The sequence below is a fragment of the Clarias gariepinus genome, chromosome 6 (assembly GCF_024256425.1).
Source record: "Clarias gariepinus isolate MV-2021 ecotype Netherlands chromosome 6, CGAR_prim_01v2, whole genome shotgun sequence".
Classification (NCBI taxonomy): domain Eukaryota; kingdom Metazoa; phylum Chordata; class Actinopteri; order Siluriformes; family Clariidae; genus Clarias; species Clarias gariepinus.
The window spans coordinates 2,259,071-2,275,000 of NC_071105.1; the positions used below are offsets into that span (position 1 = coordinate 2,259,071).

Genomic DNA, 15,930 nt, shown 5'->3' on the forward strand with positions numbered 1-15,930 from the left:
CACAAACATGAAATACTCCGAGTGTTATACAGTTAATATGTTGTCATCTAAACTCAGCAGTAAATTCTACAAATAAATGAGGAGGGAAAGTAAATCTCCGTGTAACCGTGTGAGGATATAGGGACGTGTCCAAACACACCGGGGCTCTACAGGATTAAACGGAGATCAGGTTGTAACGGGGAAACGCTTGTTAATCATGTAGACTGCGCTCAGTGGGAGGAGGAGGAAATTGAGTAGCTCCACACCAGCCAAACTGACGGCACCAATTAATTCATCAGAACCGAGTCCATTTGAAGCGGCAGATGATGGAGTGTGGAGCAGATGTGCTCGCCTCGCCGACCCCCCCCACCCTCGCAGGGTTAATTGGTGCACTTATTCATTTGTATAAATGTTTGCTCCTGTGTTCGGGACACGGCCTTCGGCACAGAGACAGGGCTGGTGGTGGTGGGGGGGTGATTAAAAAGGGATTACTTAACAAAAAGTAGGATTGTTACCAAGTATAGAGGACAAAGTGTAAAGAACAACGGATAAATCACGAAGTGTAAAGGACGAATAAAGTATACAGTGAAAATAAGTATATAATGTAAAGTTTATAGTTTCAGTGCAAAGCATAACGTGTAGAGTATAAAGCAGAAAACATGACGCAGAAAGTACAGTATATACTGCACAGTACACAATAATCAGTATAAAGTATACAGTACAGAGCATGAGGTCTACAGTATAAGGGATAAAGTTTAAAGGATAATGGAAAGGCACACAAACGTGCAAACAATAAAGCAGAGAAGAGAATATAAAGAATAAAGCATAAAGAATACAGTATGTGTAAAGTAACTAAAAGAGTAAAGTGTTCATGAGGTTCATTTAAATTTGACATTCAAAGAATTCAAAGATGTATTATATAAAATATAAAAGAAAGAAAATTATAAATTGTAATGTTTACAGTAAATGTCACATGCAAACTCTAAAAGCTAAAGTATAAAAACAACAGAAGTGCTGGTAATCTTTAATAAATCACAAAAGAGGAAAAAAAAAAAAAATTGTGTTTGCGCGCGTGTGTGTGTGTGTTGGAGGCAGTCCAGCTTCACTGAATATCTTGTTTATCCTCTCAGCTCTGCGCTTACCTGCATGCCCTCCTGCCCTGAGATGCCCACACCAACATCTGCCACCTGGATCATACTGACATCATTAGCCCCATCACCTAGGAGCAACCAGAGAGAGAGAGAGAGAGAGAGAGAGAGAGAGGGGAGAGAGAGAGAGAGAGGAGAGAGAGAGAGAGAGAGAGAGAGAGAGAGAGAGAGAGGAGAGAGAGAGAGAGAGAGAGAGAGAGAGAGAGGGGAGAGAGAGAGAGAGAGAGAGAGAGAGAGGAGAGACAGAGAGGAGAGAGAGAAGAGAGAGAGAGACGGGGGAGAGAGAGAGAGAGGAGAGAGAGAGAGAGGAGAGAGAGAGAAGAGAGAGAGAGAGAGAGAGAGAGGGGAGAGAGAGAGAGAGGGGAGAGAGAGAGAGAGAGAGGAGAGAGAAAGAGGAGAGAGAGAGAAGAGAGAGGAGAGAGAGAGAGGAGAGAGAGAGAAGAGAGAGAGAGATGGGGGAGAGAGAGAGAGAGGAGAGAGAGAGAAGAGAGAGAGAGACGGGGGAGAGAGAGAGAGAGAGAGAGAGGGGAGAGAGAGAGAGAGAGAGAGAGAGAGGGGAGAGAGAGAGAGAGAGAGAGAGAGAGAGAGCATGTTAGGAGAAAATGATGAAGGAAACAAATGGTGTGCTCCCCATACAGGAACCTTTTAAGGTGATTTCTTGTTCCTGCCCTGGGTCCGGTGCTTTGATGCGATTATAAACGATTACGGGGCGGAGCCTGCTGTACTGAAGGGCACTGATTGGATAAAGAAATGCTTTACAGCTCGGCTGACCTGCTCCCTTTTTTTATGTGCAAAAAATATCTTTTGTCTAAATAAGACGCTTAAATTGTTTATATGCCTGTCTACATTACTTTCTTGCTTATTCTGTGTCGTCACAAAAACCTGGCCTGAACCAATGACAACCTGAGGTGTTAAATAAGCGGTGAGTCGGAAATTATCCACATGCTGGCTTTTTAATTTTTCGACATGCTCTTCTTGCTTTTCGATACTTTGTCCATCTGTTAACAAGCTTTTATATTCCCTCATTAAAAATGTTTTAGTCTGAGCTGCGAATGCACCGCTGTCTTCACTTCTTCGTCTGCTTTCAGGGGACCAAACTGGTGAAAGTCTGATGGAGCGAGATCAGGACTATGGGGAGGAGGCTTTAGATCACACGAGATCACGACTCCTTGGGATATCAGTCCTCTGTGTTTAATACAAAGTTTAGTCTTCAGCTCTTCAATAAGCGTCTCACTCTCGCTTCTGATAATGTTCCAATACTTCTGGACTTTGAGAATCACAGAAAACTCTTTGAAGGTGTTGATGAATGCCATTTACTCTCAGACTGGTGGTGATGAATTCGTGTCTCGTCACCAGTAATGATTCCCCTTAAGAAACTCAAAAAAAGTAATTAACCACAGCAGTGACCGGGGAAACATGAGCCTTGAACAGAAAGCGCTAATAGGACAGTACGGCTAACAGAAGCTTTAATATTACTAGAGTGCAGATAATTTTTGACTCACCCATGAAATTTTATTAATACATCATTTGTTGTCACGGTAACAGCGAAATGTCTTGCTAAATAAATCAGTAACGTGAGCTAGCTTACTATACGACTAGCCTTTTTTTGACATAGTAAGACATACGTATTTAATTAGCATATTATTGCATATTCATGTCTACTGGCATTTTAAAGGAGTTGTAAAAGTGTAGAGACGTTATAGTCATAAAAGTCACTATTTCTTGGTCATGAAATATTTAAAATTTTTCAACTTTGAGTCAGACTTTGCATATTCAAGGTTGTGTTTTCAGGCTCTTGTTGCTCCGTTTTTATCATAAAAACAGGACGTAAAACACAAACTAGCACAAAAACCTGAAGTGTAGCTGCTGAATTAGCGGCGTAATATAATAACAACCCGAACGCGTGTGAGGGTCAAACGAGGACAACAAAACAATCGCTGTTTACGCCACACCGCTACAGCTATTCAACTGGCTGGGTTTTGAAGTGCTAGCCAAGATATTGTTTTGCGAGACACTTTAATGAACGAGTGAGAAATAAAAAACTCCCCCCTTCATGCTGTTTTAGGAAACTAATCAACAATGCTGTGGTGTGATCAGGCAGGGTTCGTGTTACCGCACCATCGCTGCTTAGTTTCCTATAACAGCAAGCTCGCAGGTGGTTGATCATTAAACAAACATGACCTTATAGAAGAGTTCATGTTAACGCTTGGCTGATGCGTTTATGTGGCCGAACACGTCCCTGTGCAAGACCTCGACACTTGTTTACTGTTTACGGCTCTCGCGCAGCCCCGCCAGGAGACGTTTAGTGCTTTGCTAATCTTTTTAAATTAGCATTGCATTATCACAGCGCACACACGCTTGCATCGTTAGCACAAACATGACACTTAAAACCTTATTAACAAAGCAGACATGGAGAACATTTAAATCCCACAGTGACCTCGAACATCTCTCTCTCGCTCTCTCGCCATCTGGATAGTTAGCGGTGCTGCCTGGGATTGTACAGTGATGACGGCAAACACACAGCACGACCCGTCATCATCACCGTCACTTCAGAAACGTTTACCGCTCAGAAACACACACACACACACACACACACACACACACACACACACACACACACACACACACACACACACACCTCAGTCTCCAAATTTCATGTGCAGTTAACCAAGAAATAATAAAAAGAAACTGGGCAGCGGCAGTGATTCATATCAACATGGCTGGAGTTTCTCCTGTGATTACGGCACACGAGCTGGGAACATTTTAGTCGGATATAAGGCAGGATTTATTTATTGCTAGGCTTGTTTGTTTTTCAGGGTTGCTTTTTTTTTTAGGAGTATTTATTTATGTATTTATATATTTTTTTGCTTACTGTAAAAAGATACATGTTATGATTTAAATAGAAAAATGAAGTGATGACGGAAAGATGACTGAATGGCTGGACGGAGTTAGATGACAGATGGGTGAATGGATGCATCGGTGAAAGGATGAAAAAAAAAAGTGATTGATAGATGTAAAAATAAATAAATGGCTGGTTGAATGGAAGGATGGATGGAATGATGGATAAATAGATAGACAGATAAATGTTAAATAAATGCAAATATATATGAATGGATGGATAAGTATTAATGGCTGGGTGGATGGATGGAAAGAATGATAAATAGATGCAAGGATGGATGAGTAGATGAATAAGTGAATGCATGGATGGTTAATTGGATGGAAGGTTAGGTAGACGGAGGAGGGGATGGATGGACGGGTGAATGCATGAGTGGATGGAAGAAATAGTGAATGAATGACTAGATGGATGAGTGAATGGGAAGGTGGATGAACTTTATTGATGTCCAAGGAGAACTTGGGAGAATATACTCCATACGAAAGGGTAAATCTGTGGCACAGAGACATAAAGTGAAGTGGAACGTGATGGAATGAAACACTCTGTTGTGTAAGAGCTTACCTATGGCCAAGGTCATGACCTTGAGCTTGTTGCGCACCAGTTTGACCACCATGCTCTTCTGCAACGGCGTGGAGCGACAGCATAGCACCGACCTGCAGCTCCGAGCCACGGCTAGGAACTTATCCTCCAGACTCTTGTCCAGGGCGTAGGCCAGAGTGCGGCCGTCAATCACCAAACCCAGCCGGTGCACGAGTAACGGGCCTGAGGGGGCGGGACCAGAGTCTGAAGACAGGAAGTGCACGCTGGTGTAGTCCTGCTGGACAAGCCGGGTGGCGTGGGGGTCCAGTGTGGAACTGCATAGGAACTTAGCCTGGATGTAGTGCAGACTTTCTTCGAGTAGAACAGCACAGGCCTCCTGTGGAACACCAGAGAAAGAGAGAGAGAGAGAGAGAGAGAGAGAGAGAGAGAGAGAGAGGGAGAGAGAGCGCGAGATCTGAGTAACTGTACAGAATACTGACATTTAATAAATATAGTAAATGGACGGAAGAACATTTGGATCGAACCAGATCACAAATGCAGCAAACGATGCAGATCATTTTAAACATCTCCAGTTCCAGAACCACTTCAAAAGAAGATCTCCTGCTAAGTCGAGTGTGTTTTCTGTGTGGAGAGGAAGGAAGGGTGGACCATCAATCCGGCCCAGTTTGTTCCATCGGAAATTTCCACATTTAACATAACAAATGCTTCGGTTTTAAATGAAAAACAAATTGTCCTGACAGCCGAGCTTCATCTAAAGCTTTGGATAGACGACATACAAGGCAAACTGAAATATAGCTACTAGATAGTACATGGAACTATAAGGAGATAAAAAGTATAATGTGATGTTCTTGATTAAAAGATATCGGACAGTAAATTACTGTGGTGTTACTGGAGAATAATCAACTTCAGGCTGAGCAGAGGAGCTCTGCTCCACCACCACTCGGTGTCTCACTCGGATTTCACAGTAAGACACAAACAGCCGTCTAAACCGAAACATTCTTTTAAAAACAGATTTTCAGACAGTAGGGGGCGCTAAAAAAGGGACACAACTTTTCCACCCGCTCTGGGAGGAAAAAAAAAAAAAAAAACGCAACAAAAAATTATTACACACTTAGCTAACGTGGACCATAACATAAAACATAACGTAGACTGTAATGCTAAGCTATGTTAAACAAGTTAAAAAAAAAAAAGTTCAAGATTAGCTACATGGCGGCCAGTCCGACAGAGAAGTTAAATACAGTTGAGTGTCTGCTATATAATTATTACATTAAATTTTATTTTTGCCAATCTTATGTTATCTTAATGCTAACACACACGCACTGATTTAAGTGGAGTGAACCTGCTGCCTGATGATTTCCTTTATAAGGAATAAGAGGCGGTAGCGAGCCGGACCTGAGAGTCTGCGTTCAGCATGATGATCTCCTCCTCGGGGTCGAGCAGCTTGCAGGCGTAGGCGATATTGATGGCCGTCTCCTGCTTGTCCCCCGTCAGAACCCAGATCTGCAGCCCCGCCTTCCTCAGAGCAGCGATAGTCTCGGGCACGCCGTCCTGCAGCCGGTCCTCGATCCCCGTCGCCCCTGACAACCAGACAAATGAGGTTTTAATTACATTTATTCCTCCGTGAAATAATCCAGGGTAAAATCACCTTATTAAAACACATTTTACGTCTCAACATTAGCTAGCCATTTAAGCCAAAGTTGGCTAATTAGCATTTAACTGCTGTACGTCAAGCCAAGATCAGTAGAAATTATTACAGTGTTTAAACCAGTAGTTTAGCCTGATAGCCAGCATTAGTACCATGTGGAGTACCAAGTACCATCAAGGCCTTACATTAAAGGTCACAACCATTAAGACATGTTTCCCATGTTAATATAAAGATAGCTACAGTACTATTAAGCTAATTATTTGATTCGAGGTTAATTCAGCAGCGAAGACACCAAGCAAGCATTAGACTGTATGCTATAGCTAGTAGCACATGTCAGTGGTAAATAAAATCCAAAAGTTAAGCTAACTACTAGAATTCATAAACCATAATACTAGCAAGCTAGCTTTCAACATACTAATTATTACAATACTGTTTAGACAAATATTGAAGATACTAGTAGCCATGATTGCTGCCTAGCTAGCTACTATTATGGTATATAACTTACTGTGTGAAGCAATCACTAGCAAGCTAACATTAGCTAACAGAAGTTTAACTAGTAAATTATGAAAAGCAGTAGTCAAGACGACCAACAATAAACCAGCGACCAAAACTGCAAGCAATCAAGTTAGCTAACTATTAACTTAGCCTTTATTTAATGTAAACTAGTTTCCACGCTTGCTAGCATGCTAGGTAACACTAATTTAACAGAAAAAACTGCTAGCAAAAAAGCTAACACCGAGCTAGCTATTACACTGTGTGAACCCGGGTCGCTAGCAAGTTAGTTAAGATTAAAGATTAAAGCCTTTAGAAAAGTGTAAAACAGTACCATAGCTACAAAACTAGCCGAAAGTTAGCCTAAGTGTTGTATTGTGTCTATTTCAGCCAAGTTCACTAGTCATCTAATTAATGAAATTAGAATATGTAACTGTAGCCAGGGTCAGGTTAATGGCAAGGTCAATCTAGCCATTACATTTGTGTAAACCGGTTGTCAGAGATGTTAGCAAGCTAGCTAGCTAGCATTATGCTTACTATTATACTGTGTAAATGAATAAGAAGTGAGCGTTTCTGACCTAGCAGGTGAAGATCGGTCTCCAGTCGTAGTGCGGATTCAAACAGCAGCTCTTCTCGTCCCTGAATGGCCGTCTCAGCCTCCAGGTGGCGCCGCAACCAGGAGGCGTATTCTTCTTTACTGAGGACCTGAAGCACAAAATCGGGAAATCAAAGGTAAATAAAAATGATCAGGACGACATCAGAACATATAAAACTGTGTTTTACAGCGCATCACATTTTGCGTGTCTTTTACAATTTTGTCTCCTTACACTCGTCTGCCCGTTTCCCCCGCACACGTTAGTGCAATCTAGACACGTGACGGCTACTGACGTGAAGCCATTAGTACATCCTTACTTGGGCTCATTTACAGCACAGAGCTACCTACCCTCTTCCACATACATGAGAACATAGCTGTGCATGATGGCTAATGCCAATTAGATTAACCAAGTGGGGTGGGCAGGGTTGGACGATGGGTTGGACGATGGGTTGGACGATGGGTTGGACGATGGGTTGGACGATGGGTTGGACTATGGGTTGGACGATGGGTTGGACTATGGGTTGGACTATGGGTTGGACTATGGGTTGGACTATGGGTTACCACCATGGGTTAACTTTTTCATGTCACGTTCACAGCCTTCTCAAAACAAACAATAGAAGAATAAAAGAACAGAGCACTTGTGGGAGCTCGATGGCAAACAAAAGGTGTGAAAAAGCCCTTCGAAAACAAAGCAAGTTTTAGATAAAATGCTGAAAAACACCAGCACCAGGAGGTCCATGTGAGCGTGTGAACATGATTTATCACATCGCCTGAAAAGTATGGAAGCAGGAAGTGACAGAGAGAAATGGAAAGAGAGAGAGAGAGAGAGAGAGAGAGAGAGAGATAGTTACACAGTTAAACAAGTTTTGGTAGGACCATCTGTACACTCACTGAGACACTTCCACACCTCTCCGCTTACCTTTTTGGCGATGCACAGAGTGCGGAGGCCGTCGGCGGCGTACAGGTTCAAGTAGTGCTGGGTTTTGTAAAGAATTTTGCGCTGCCGTTTGCCTTTGGAGTCTTCTGGAACGGAGGTTAAACAGAATTCAGCAAGAATGAAACAATAATAATATTTAGTTGATGATGAGGTTCTAACAAAATAGAGGCAGGACAAAGTGGATGTAGCAGCTATGTGAATAAGAAGTGAAAGAATTACAATTTAAAAACACCCCAGTGGGTAAACTGGTTAAAGGGTAAATAACTAAGGGAAAAGTCAAACTTCTTACAGTTCCTCATTTTCCCTGTTTTTGCTAACATTAAGACCAGAGCAACTGTCTTTAAACTAAAGAGAGGGACACACCCACTACTGACCATATAAATAAAACCACAGCAACTGTCAAACTAAGCAACATAAGTGAAAGCAGAAGCACGAAATACGCTAGACATGTACTGTAGATACAGAGTGGGGTATTGTGATGAAATTTCTGGTGAATGAAGGCATAAAAGCACTTGACATTTACAGAAGACAGCGTCTGCCAAAATGCCTAAATGTAAATGTAAGTGAAGGACGTTCCTGGCCGAGGTGATCAATCGGAACGTCTGATGCTTGCACCTTACAGGAACTCAGCCTCAAATAAAACGACAAGGGTTTTCATATCCAGTTCCCGACACACTGCCCCCACAGGTTAACACACAAACTACAATTTGGGCTGCAGGCTGGCGTTAGACAGAGACAAACGAACGCCGGTGTAGAAGTCAATCGAGCGCCACTACAAAACGCAACATAAACGTCTAGGCGTTCAGAGCACAATCATTCATCCAAAAATTTAACGCCCGTGTGGACGAGGCCTTAGTGAATCTGCATTTGCAAACTGCTGGGCTGTAAACGAATGTGAAAGGATTCTGTTTGCTCCGTCACACTGGGCTCTCTGCTCGGGTATTTTACACGCCCTCACCTCGGACCGCTGTTTGCGCTAACGACTCGTGTTTTATCTCATGGTGGCGCTTCACATTACTTCTTTTTATAAGCACCAAGGTTTCAGAAGATATAAGACATGCATTGAATCTGTCCATTTGTCTTTAAAAGGTTCAGTCTTCAGGGACTTTCTTCTTTTTTTTTTTTGGAGTAAGCCATGCTGTGTCGCGCTTTCGTTTTTGTTTCTTCTGCACTCTATCGGTGAACGATCTGCATTCATTGGCTCTGTTGAGTGATGGGTAGAGCCACGCCTAGCTTGAGAGAAAACACGCTAGATTTCTGGTATATGAATTATTCTCATTTATCCTAAAAGCATGGGGGTCCGGATAGAACTGTCACTCGGTCTGGATCCGGGCCACGGTCGCCATTAAGTGAGAGAGAAATAAAGGGTGTCTTAGCTACTGTGTCCTGACAGGAAACCCACAGCAGAGTGGAGTAAGATTATCTTTCAAAACACAGCCAAGAGTGGGCGAAAGCGCCAAAACTCGGCCCGCCTCGCCACCCTGTGATTCATCAGCAGGCTGCGCAGCGTCGGCTTGCCAATACAACTTGTTTTTCTGCTTGGCCCCCCACCACCTGCTTCCTACAGCCACATGACAGAAGGAGACGACTTCATCTCTGGCGACCGTCTGCAACCACTGTGTGTGTGTGTGTGTGTGTGTTTTTTTTTTTAACAGTTTGGAATGTTACTGGGATCAGACTCGACCGACCGAAGCCAAAATAACTTCGTAACAGCAGCCGAGGAACAGGAGCCAAACTATCAGCCAAACAGATAAATCCTTTTTAAACAACACTGTAGAGCAACTTTGCAGGATTCCTTTTAAAGCGTTTACATTAGAAATTTATGTAGGAGGCTAAAGTACTGTCAAATGGCCTGGGAATATTATCACTTCACCTATCGTAATCTCAATAAAAACAGCAAGGTTTATGAATGTGCATCATTATGCAAATGAATTCCAGCTAGCCATGAAGAGCAGTGCAGTTTCAAGCTCAATTTGTCACCGATTTCAGTGTTGCCATGACAACCACAAATTTGTTCTTTAAAATCAGTAACGTTAACTAGCTCGCTGGAATAAATCTTCTGTGGCTGAAAGAAATTTCCAGGTACCACATCGTTACCATTTAGTAATTTGCATATCAGACGTGATGGGTTCAACTTGGCCATTTGATCTTGATTTATGTTGCTATGGCAACTATGACTTTTTTAATTTTTCACTAACATGACAAAAATGTAGAAAGCTGGCTAGTGTAAAACAGGATCTCTGGGTAGATAAAGTTTACATACACGCATCAAGATTGATAATTAGCATATCAGACATGAGTGGTTCAAAGTGGTTGAGCGTTTCATACATATCCCCGCCCCCTAATTAATTCTAAAAGTTCACAACACCTTTAGCTCACGTTAAAATATTCTTATAATGTCATGTTGCATCTTTAATCCATTGCTCAGTTATTCGCGAACACAACACACAGGTCACTGAATAAACGCAGCCGTTTTAGTTTTTCCAGCTCAGCGTGGAGAACAGGTCTGAGTCTTGTGTTATTTGTCTACACACTTCAAAGGTGTTGTATAGGTCTGGCCTGCCACTTCCCTTCAGGCTCGTTACCACTGGCCTGGTCTGCTTCTACTCCATCATCCTCTGAATGGAGTCTTTGTAGAACCTGAACCGTGACTGGAGCTCCAGGTTGTGGTCACATGACCTTCTCCCGCTCTCTCTTTCAGCCACGTCAGATTTCCAGCCCTGTTTTTCCTTTCAGCTAGAAGTTAGTAATGAAACCTGAATGTATTCCAGACTGAGTTTGTTTCTTTCAATTTTACCTTTAACTGAAATGAAGCCACTGGCTCTGATGTGGGTGGAGCAGAACGACAAGGGGAGTGGCATGCCACTAGAGTCGTTTAAGCCAAGATCATAAAAAATGGAAATAAATAAGCATAATGTTTGCACGTTTGTAACCCTAACCCAATCTTTGCCACGTTGAAACAACTTTCTTATTTTAGGTCTTTTTTTTTAAGAGTCTGCTGACAAATCAAGGGACCGTCCACCAACAACAACCACCATTACCCCATTGACCAATCATCAACCACCATTATCCATATAGGCCAACTACCGACCACCATTATACATCAACCATAAACCACCATTATCCCTACTGGCCAACAGCCAAACACCATTACCCCTACCAACCACCATTACCCCTACTGACCACCAGTCACTAGGGTTGGGCTCTGAAAACCGGTGCCAATACGGTACCGGTACCTATATAACCGGTATGTACCGAACCGAAACAGAACGCGAATTTCGGTGCCTCATTTCGGTGCCACTTAATTAAACAATGCCTGAACTGTCGATTGAAATATTTGTTCTCTAGAGCTTTGATGACACAGTTGTAATAAGCGTCAGATTCATCAACACACACGATCGCTAGTGAAATTTAAAAACTGCATTCATGGGGTGTCAAAAATGATTGGAAAAATTAATTATTTCCTTAATTAGAAAAATCTTAAGAACTTCGGAAAGCTTTGATAATACAAAACCAAGACATTGTCGCAGTAATGTTACTGTCTATTTTATTTTTGTAGATCAAAGTTTATTAGATTAAAGAATTAAAAGCACAAATAATCAGGAAAGAAGAGACCGCTATCTTAGCTTGCTAAATTAAACAACTTTCGTTAAAATGCCTAAAACAAAACGAAAGTGTGGCTATATTTCACAAAAAAGGTTACCGACACCGCGACGTGCAGCAAATGTTTTACAGCAGTTGCGTGTAAAGGGGGAAACGTGTCAAATCTGATGAAACATTCGGGGGCACACGGAATAAAGTTAAAAGCAGAGGGAGGCACCGTAATTGACAGCCTGCGGACAGCAGCTGGCACTATCGGTGTGGGTGAACCCCAGCCCCAGTCAACCGTAGCAAAAAGAAGTCCACTGATTATGATGATGACAGCAGCCTTTCCGCAGGTTAGTCGTAGGCTAACGTAATGTAATGTTAATGACAAAATGCTAATCTTGCATTCATGCTAACAAATGGTCAAACGATTTGTCAAATATATGTAAATATGTAAATATGCAATAATGCAATAATGTAACATGGATTATGTGTATAATTGTGGCTTTCCAGCTAGTACTAGTAGTACTTCAACAGTACTTATATATTCATATATACTTTAAACTTTTAATATATTGTTCAATTTTAAGCATTAAATTTTTTGTATTCTTAAGTCATCCACCATCATTTTGTGGCTTTTGTAAAGTATCGGTTCAGGCACCGTTTTGGCACCGGTACCGTTTTAAAAGTATCAATTTGGCACCGGTATCAAAAAAAAAAAAAAAACGATACCCAACCGCACCAATCACAGATCACCATTATGACCGCCGACCAATCACCCACCACCATTACCCCTACCAACCACCGACTGACCACCATTATCCCCCCTGACCATCCAATGACCTCTGAAATCGTCCTTAATCATAAAACACAATTTAAATATAAAAAGAATGTTACGTGAAAATAAATAACTTTTTTAGCAAGCATTAATTTATACCCTGAAAAGCCTTCGAGACTTTCAAAGCACTGAAAATGAAGTTTACTGAACATTGGCAGTTTGGATAAAAAGTTTTTAGAGAATAGTAAGAGTGTGTGTAGAGTATGCAGTGTACAGATGTGGTGAATACTGTTCAAATATAAAAATGGCAAATTATGATAGAAATCCAAATCTTAATCTAATCTTAAAAACAAAATTAATTCTATGTTGACGACATATTGGTCTCGAACTGTCCTGAAGGCGGTCATGCCGCGTCGGTACCTGTGGCAGGCGGTCTGATGAGGTCCATGATGACTGAGTCGGCTCCTTTGGTATAAACGGCGATCTGCTCGGTGAGCGGATGCCGCACCACCACGGACATGCGCTTCCGCGTGGAGTCGAAGCCCAGAGTGTGCAGCAGCTCGAAGCTCAGCTTTCCCACATGCGGCAACTCCACGGTCACCTGATCCGCCAGACGGCCCGCCAGAGCGCAGTTGTAGGCGCGGGCGGCGTACACCAGAGCCGCTTCGTCAGGGGACTCGGCTTCGTAACGGAGCTCCCCTTCGTCCTGAGCGGACGCCTTGGCCGGGTCGTGTCCCAGCGGGACGGCGCTGAAGGCCTGCTGCAGACGCTCCTCCTCCAGCTTGGCGAGCGCGCTCTCGGCTGACGGAGAGGACAACGCACTGGGGGTGGCGCGCTGAGACGAGGAGCGGTTGGTGGCCAGGCTGGACGAGCTGCTGTTGTTGGAGCCTGATGTCAAGCGACTCGGCGTGAAGCGCTTAATAAAGTCCTCGATGGTCTTCACCGGGGACTTCAGCTCGAAACGCCGCACCTACAAATAAAAAAGGGAAAAACTTCCAATTATTTATTGATGTTTTAAAGAAATTTTACAGTTACATTTTTTTTTTATCAAATTTATTCAATATAAATTGTTCGCAAGAAATTAATTGATACTGACTGATTCTTGTAAATAAGTATATAAAAAAATAAACTTGAGAAATTTTATATTTACGTTTGTTACTGCGCTTAAAGAACTGCGCTAATGTTCACATGCATGTTTTACTTTTATTTTTTATATAAAACACTTATTTACATGTTTGGCATTACAAACTAGTAAATTTACATTTAATAAAAATTTTATTTAAAATTTCAGTTTATATTTTGAGTTTATTTCAGAGAACTGTATCATAATTAATACTAGAATGAGTAATAATAATTATAATATAATATAATTGTCCAATAATAATCCATCTAATATGATAAAGTTATTACTAATAATGTAAAATTTACCAAACAATCTTTTAGTAAAATTTAAAGATTATATTATGGTAATAGAATTCATAAAAAGAATTCTTGAAAATATAATAAAAACAAGCACTAATATTGTGGAACAGAATAATAGCACAAAGCCCCGTTATCATAGTGATTTTTTGAGTTTTAGGCGCCTTATGCTGAGGGACACGCCCACGTAGATCCTGGCACTGATTAGTTAAGGGAGGTGCAGCTGTTACGGTTAGCAAAACTATCTACACTTAACACACACACACACACACACACACACACACACACACACACACACACTTCCTGCACTAAGACCACTCCCCAAAGTGAATTCCTCAGAAGGACGTGTAAATAAACTCAGAGGCCGGGAGGCCGATTTGGATGCGAAACGTGTAAAGGACGGGACACGCCGGGTTCCTGGGTCATAAAGAGCACGGCTTGACCTCGCACTCCGGCTGGAGAAATGTCCTGAAGAACTTGGGTGTGTATGGAGCTTCAAAGTGAGGGGAAAAAGCCCTGCCCAGACGTATTGGCACCATCGCGCTCACTCGAACACTAGCGGAGCAGGAAAGCAAACAGAACTTGGACCGCCGTTATAAATATCAGGAACAACAAAATGATCAGCAATGTCTTTGATCTTTGATTCTATCAGACTGTTATTTGGTTACGTTTCTCGTCACATAATAGGGAGGATAAACACGAGATTATCTGATGATGTTAGACTGATGCAATGTTAATGAACTTAAATGTTCTCTTAACATCAGGTTCATGTTGTTATGAGAAAAAGGGGGCGTGGCTTTCCAAAATAATAATAATAAAAAACAATTTTTTTTTAGATGGAACAATGTTCAAACGCAACACTAGGTGGGATCAGGGCTGAGGCGGTGGTACGCTACGACTCACCTTCTGGCGCGGCTGATTGGGTGACGACACGACCACCGTGTTGCAGATGGTGAGAGCGATGAAGAAGTCGAAGACGTCACACAGGTCCGGGGGGATCTGACTCAGGGGCTGGCTGTGGAAGCGCATGAACTCCATCTGACTGCCGCACTCGTTCACCTTATTCATCAGCTGGGGGTCCGGAGTGATGTCTTTTTCCTACAACACACACACACACACCAAAACATCTGATCAACCAGAACAACTCCTGATGTTCATTAAACCATTTGAGGTCTGAGCAGGGTTGTAATGAGTCTCCCAGGTTGCTTAGCAACCGTCTTCTAGGATATTTAACCTTTTGAACATCAGTACTAGAAAGTGCATCTTTAGTTTAACAAAAGTTCTGTAGAGATGATTCCACATCAACGGTACGCTCAGAATATCCCTTATTTTTTTTATTCCGTCTTAAAAAACAAACAAAACATCAGCATTGAGGATCAGCATTCTTATAAATATAAAAAACATCATTTTTTTGTACAGAAATATAAAAACCAGCCCAGCTACTAAAGCGTCTCTGTAATTCTCTCCTTTCTTTTGGTTTAATAATCACAGACACAGTGAATAATCTAATCTCATACATCATGTAAAGCACAATCCCATTCCTCTTCCTGTTTGGAGGACGCCCATATATGGAGATCGAACATGTTGACATTCAGTGAGGACGTGAACTCGTCATGTTGGTGTATTGAGTCGCCGATTCACAGTCAGTGTGTTAATTAGGTTAGGTATGTGCATAATACACTACGCAGCTATGGTGATGAATGTGTGTGTGTGTGTGTGTACCATGGGACTGCTGAAGGCGGTGTGTTTGGACAGGATGCTGGCGCGCTTGGCCTCGGCTCGGCTCCCGGTGCGACGGTGGGATTTGGTGCTCTGTGAGCGCAGGACGACTCGGCCGCTCTGCTGACTACACACACTCTCTCTCCTCGGTAAAGTCCCTCCGTGAGACACACACTCCTCCTCTTCAGAGTCCACGTCCT

At 42.3% G+C, this 15,930-nt stretch overlaps 1 protein-coding gene across 2 annotated transcripts in view; it reads right to left on the reverse strand.

The window, feature by feature from the left end:
• Nucleotides 1-15,930, reverse strand: part of atp10a (ATPase phospholipid transporting 10A) — a 51,584-nt gene that overhangs the window by 12,880 nt on the left and 22,774 nt on the right. The window contains exons 8-15 of one of the 2 annotated variants that reach the window (XM_053498020.1): nucleotides 15,734-15,930; nucleotides 14,915-15,109; nucleotides 13,013-13,562; nucleotides 8,212-8,312; nucleotides 7,276-7,402; nucleotides 5,953-6,137; nucleotides 4,582-4,936; nucleotides 1,122-1,198 (exon numbers count right to left, since the gene is read on the reverse strand). The exon at nucleotides 15,734-15,930 is cut by the window's right edge and continues 24 nt beyond it. In XM_053498020.1, coding sequence (XP_053353995.1) covers nucleotides 1,122-1,198; nucleotides 4,582-4,936; nucleotides 5,953-6,137; nucleotides 7,276-7,402; nucleotides 8,212-8,312; nucleotides 13,013-13,562; nucleotides 14,915-15,109; nucleotides 15,734-15,930 — 1,787 coding nt within the window. Of the gene's footprint in view, nucleotides 1-1,121; nucleotides 1,199-4,581; nucleotides 4,937-5,952; nucleotides 6,138-7,275; nucleotides 7,403-8,211; nucleotides 8,316-13,012; nucleotides 13,563-14,914; nucleotides 15,110-15,733 lie in introns of both variants that reach the window. The other variant, XM_053498019.1, reaches the window with a different exon arrangement.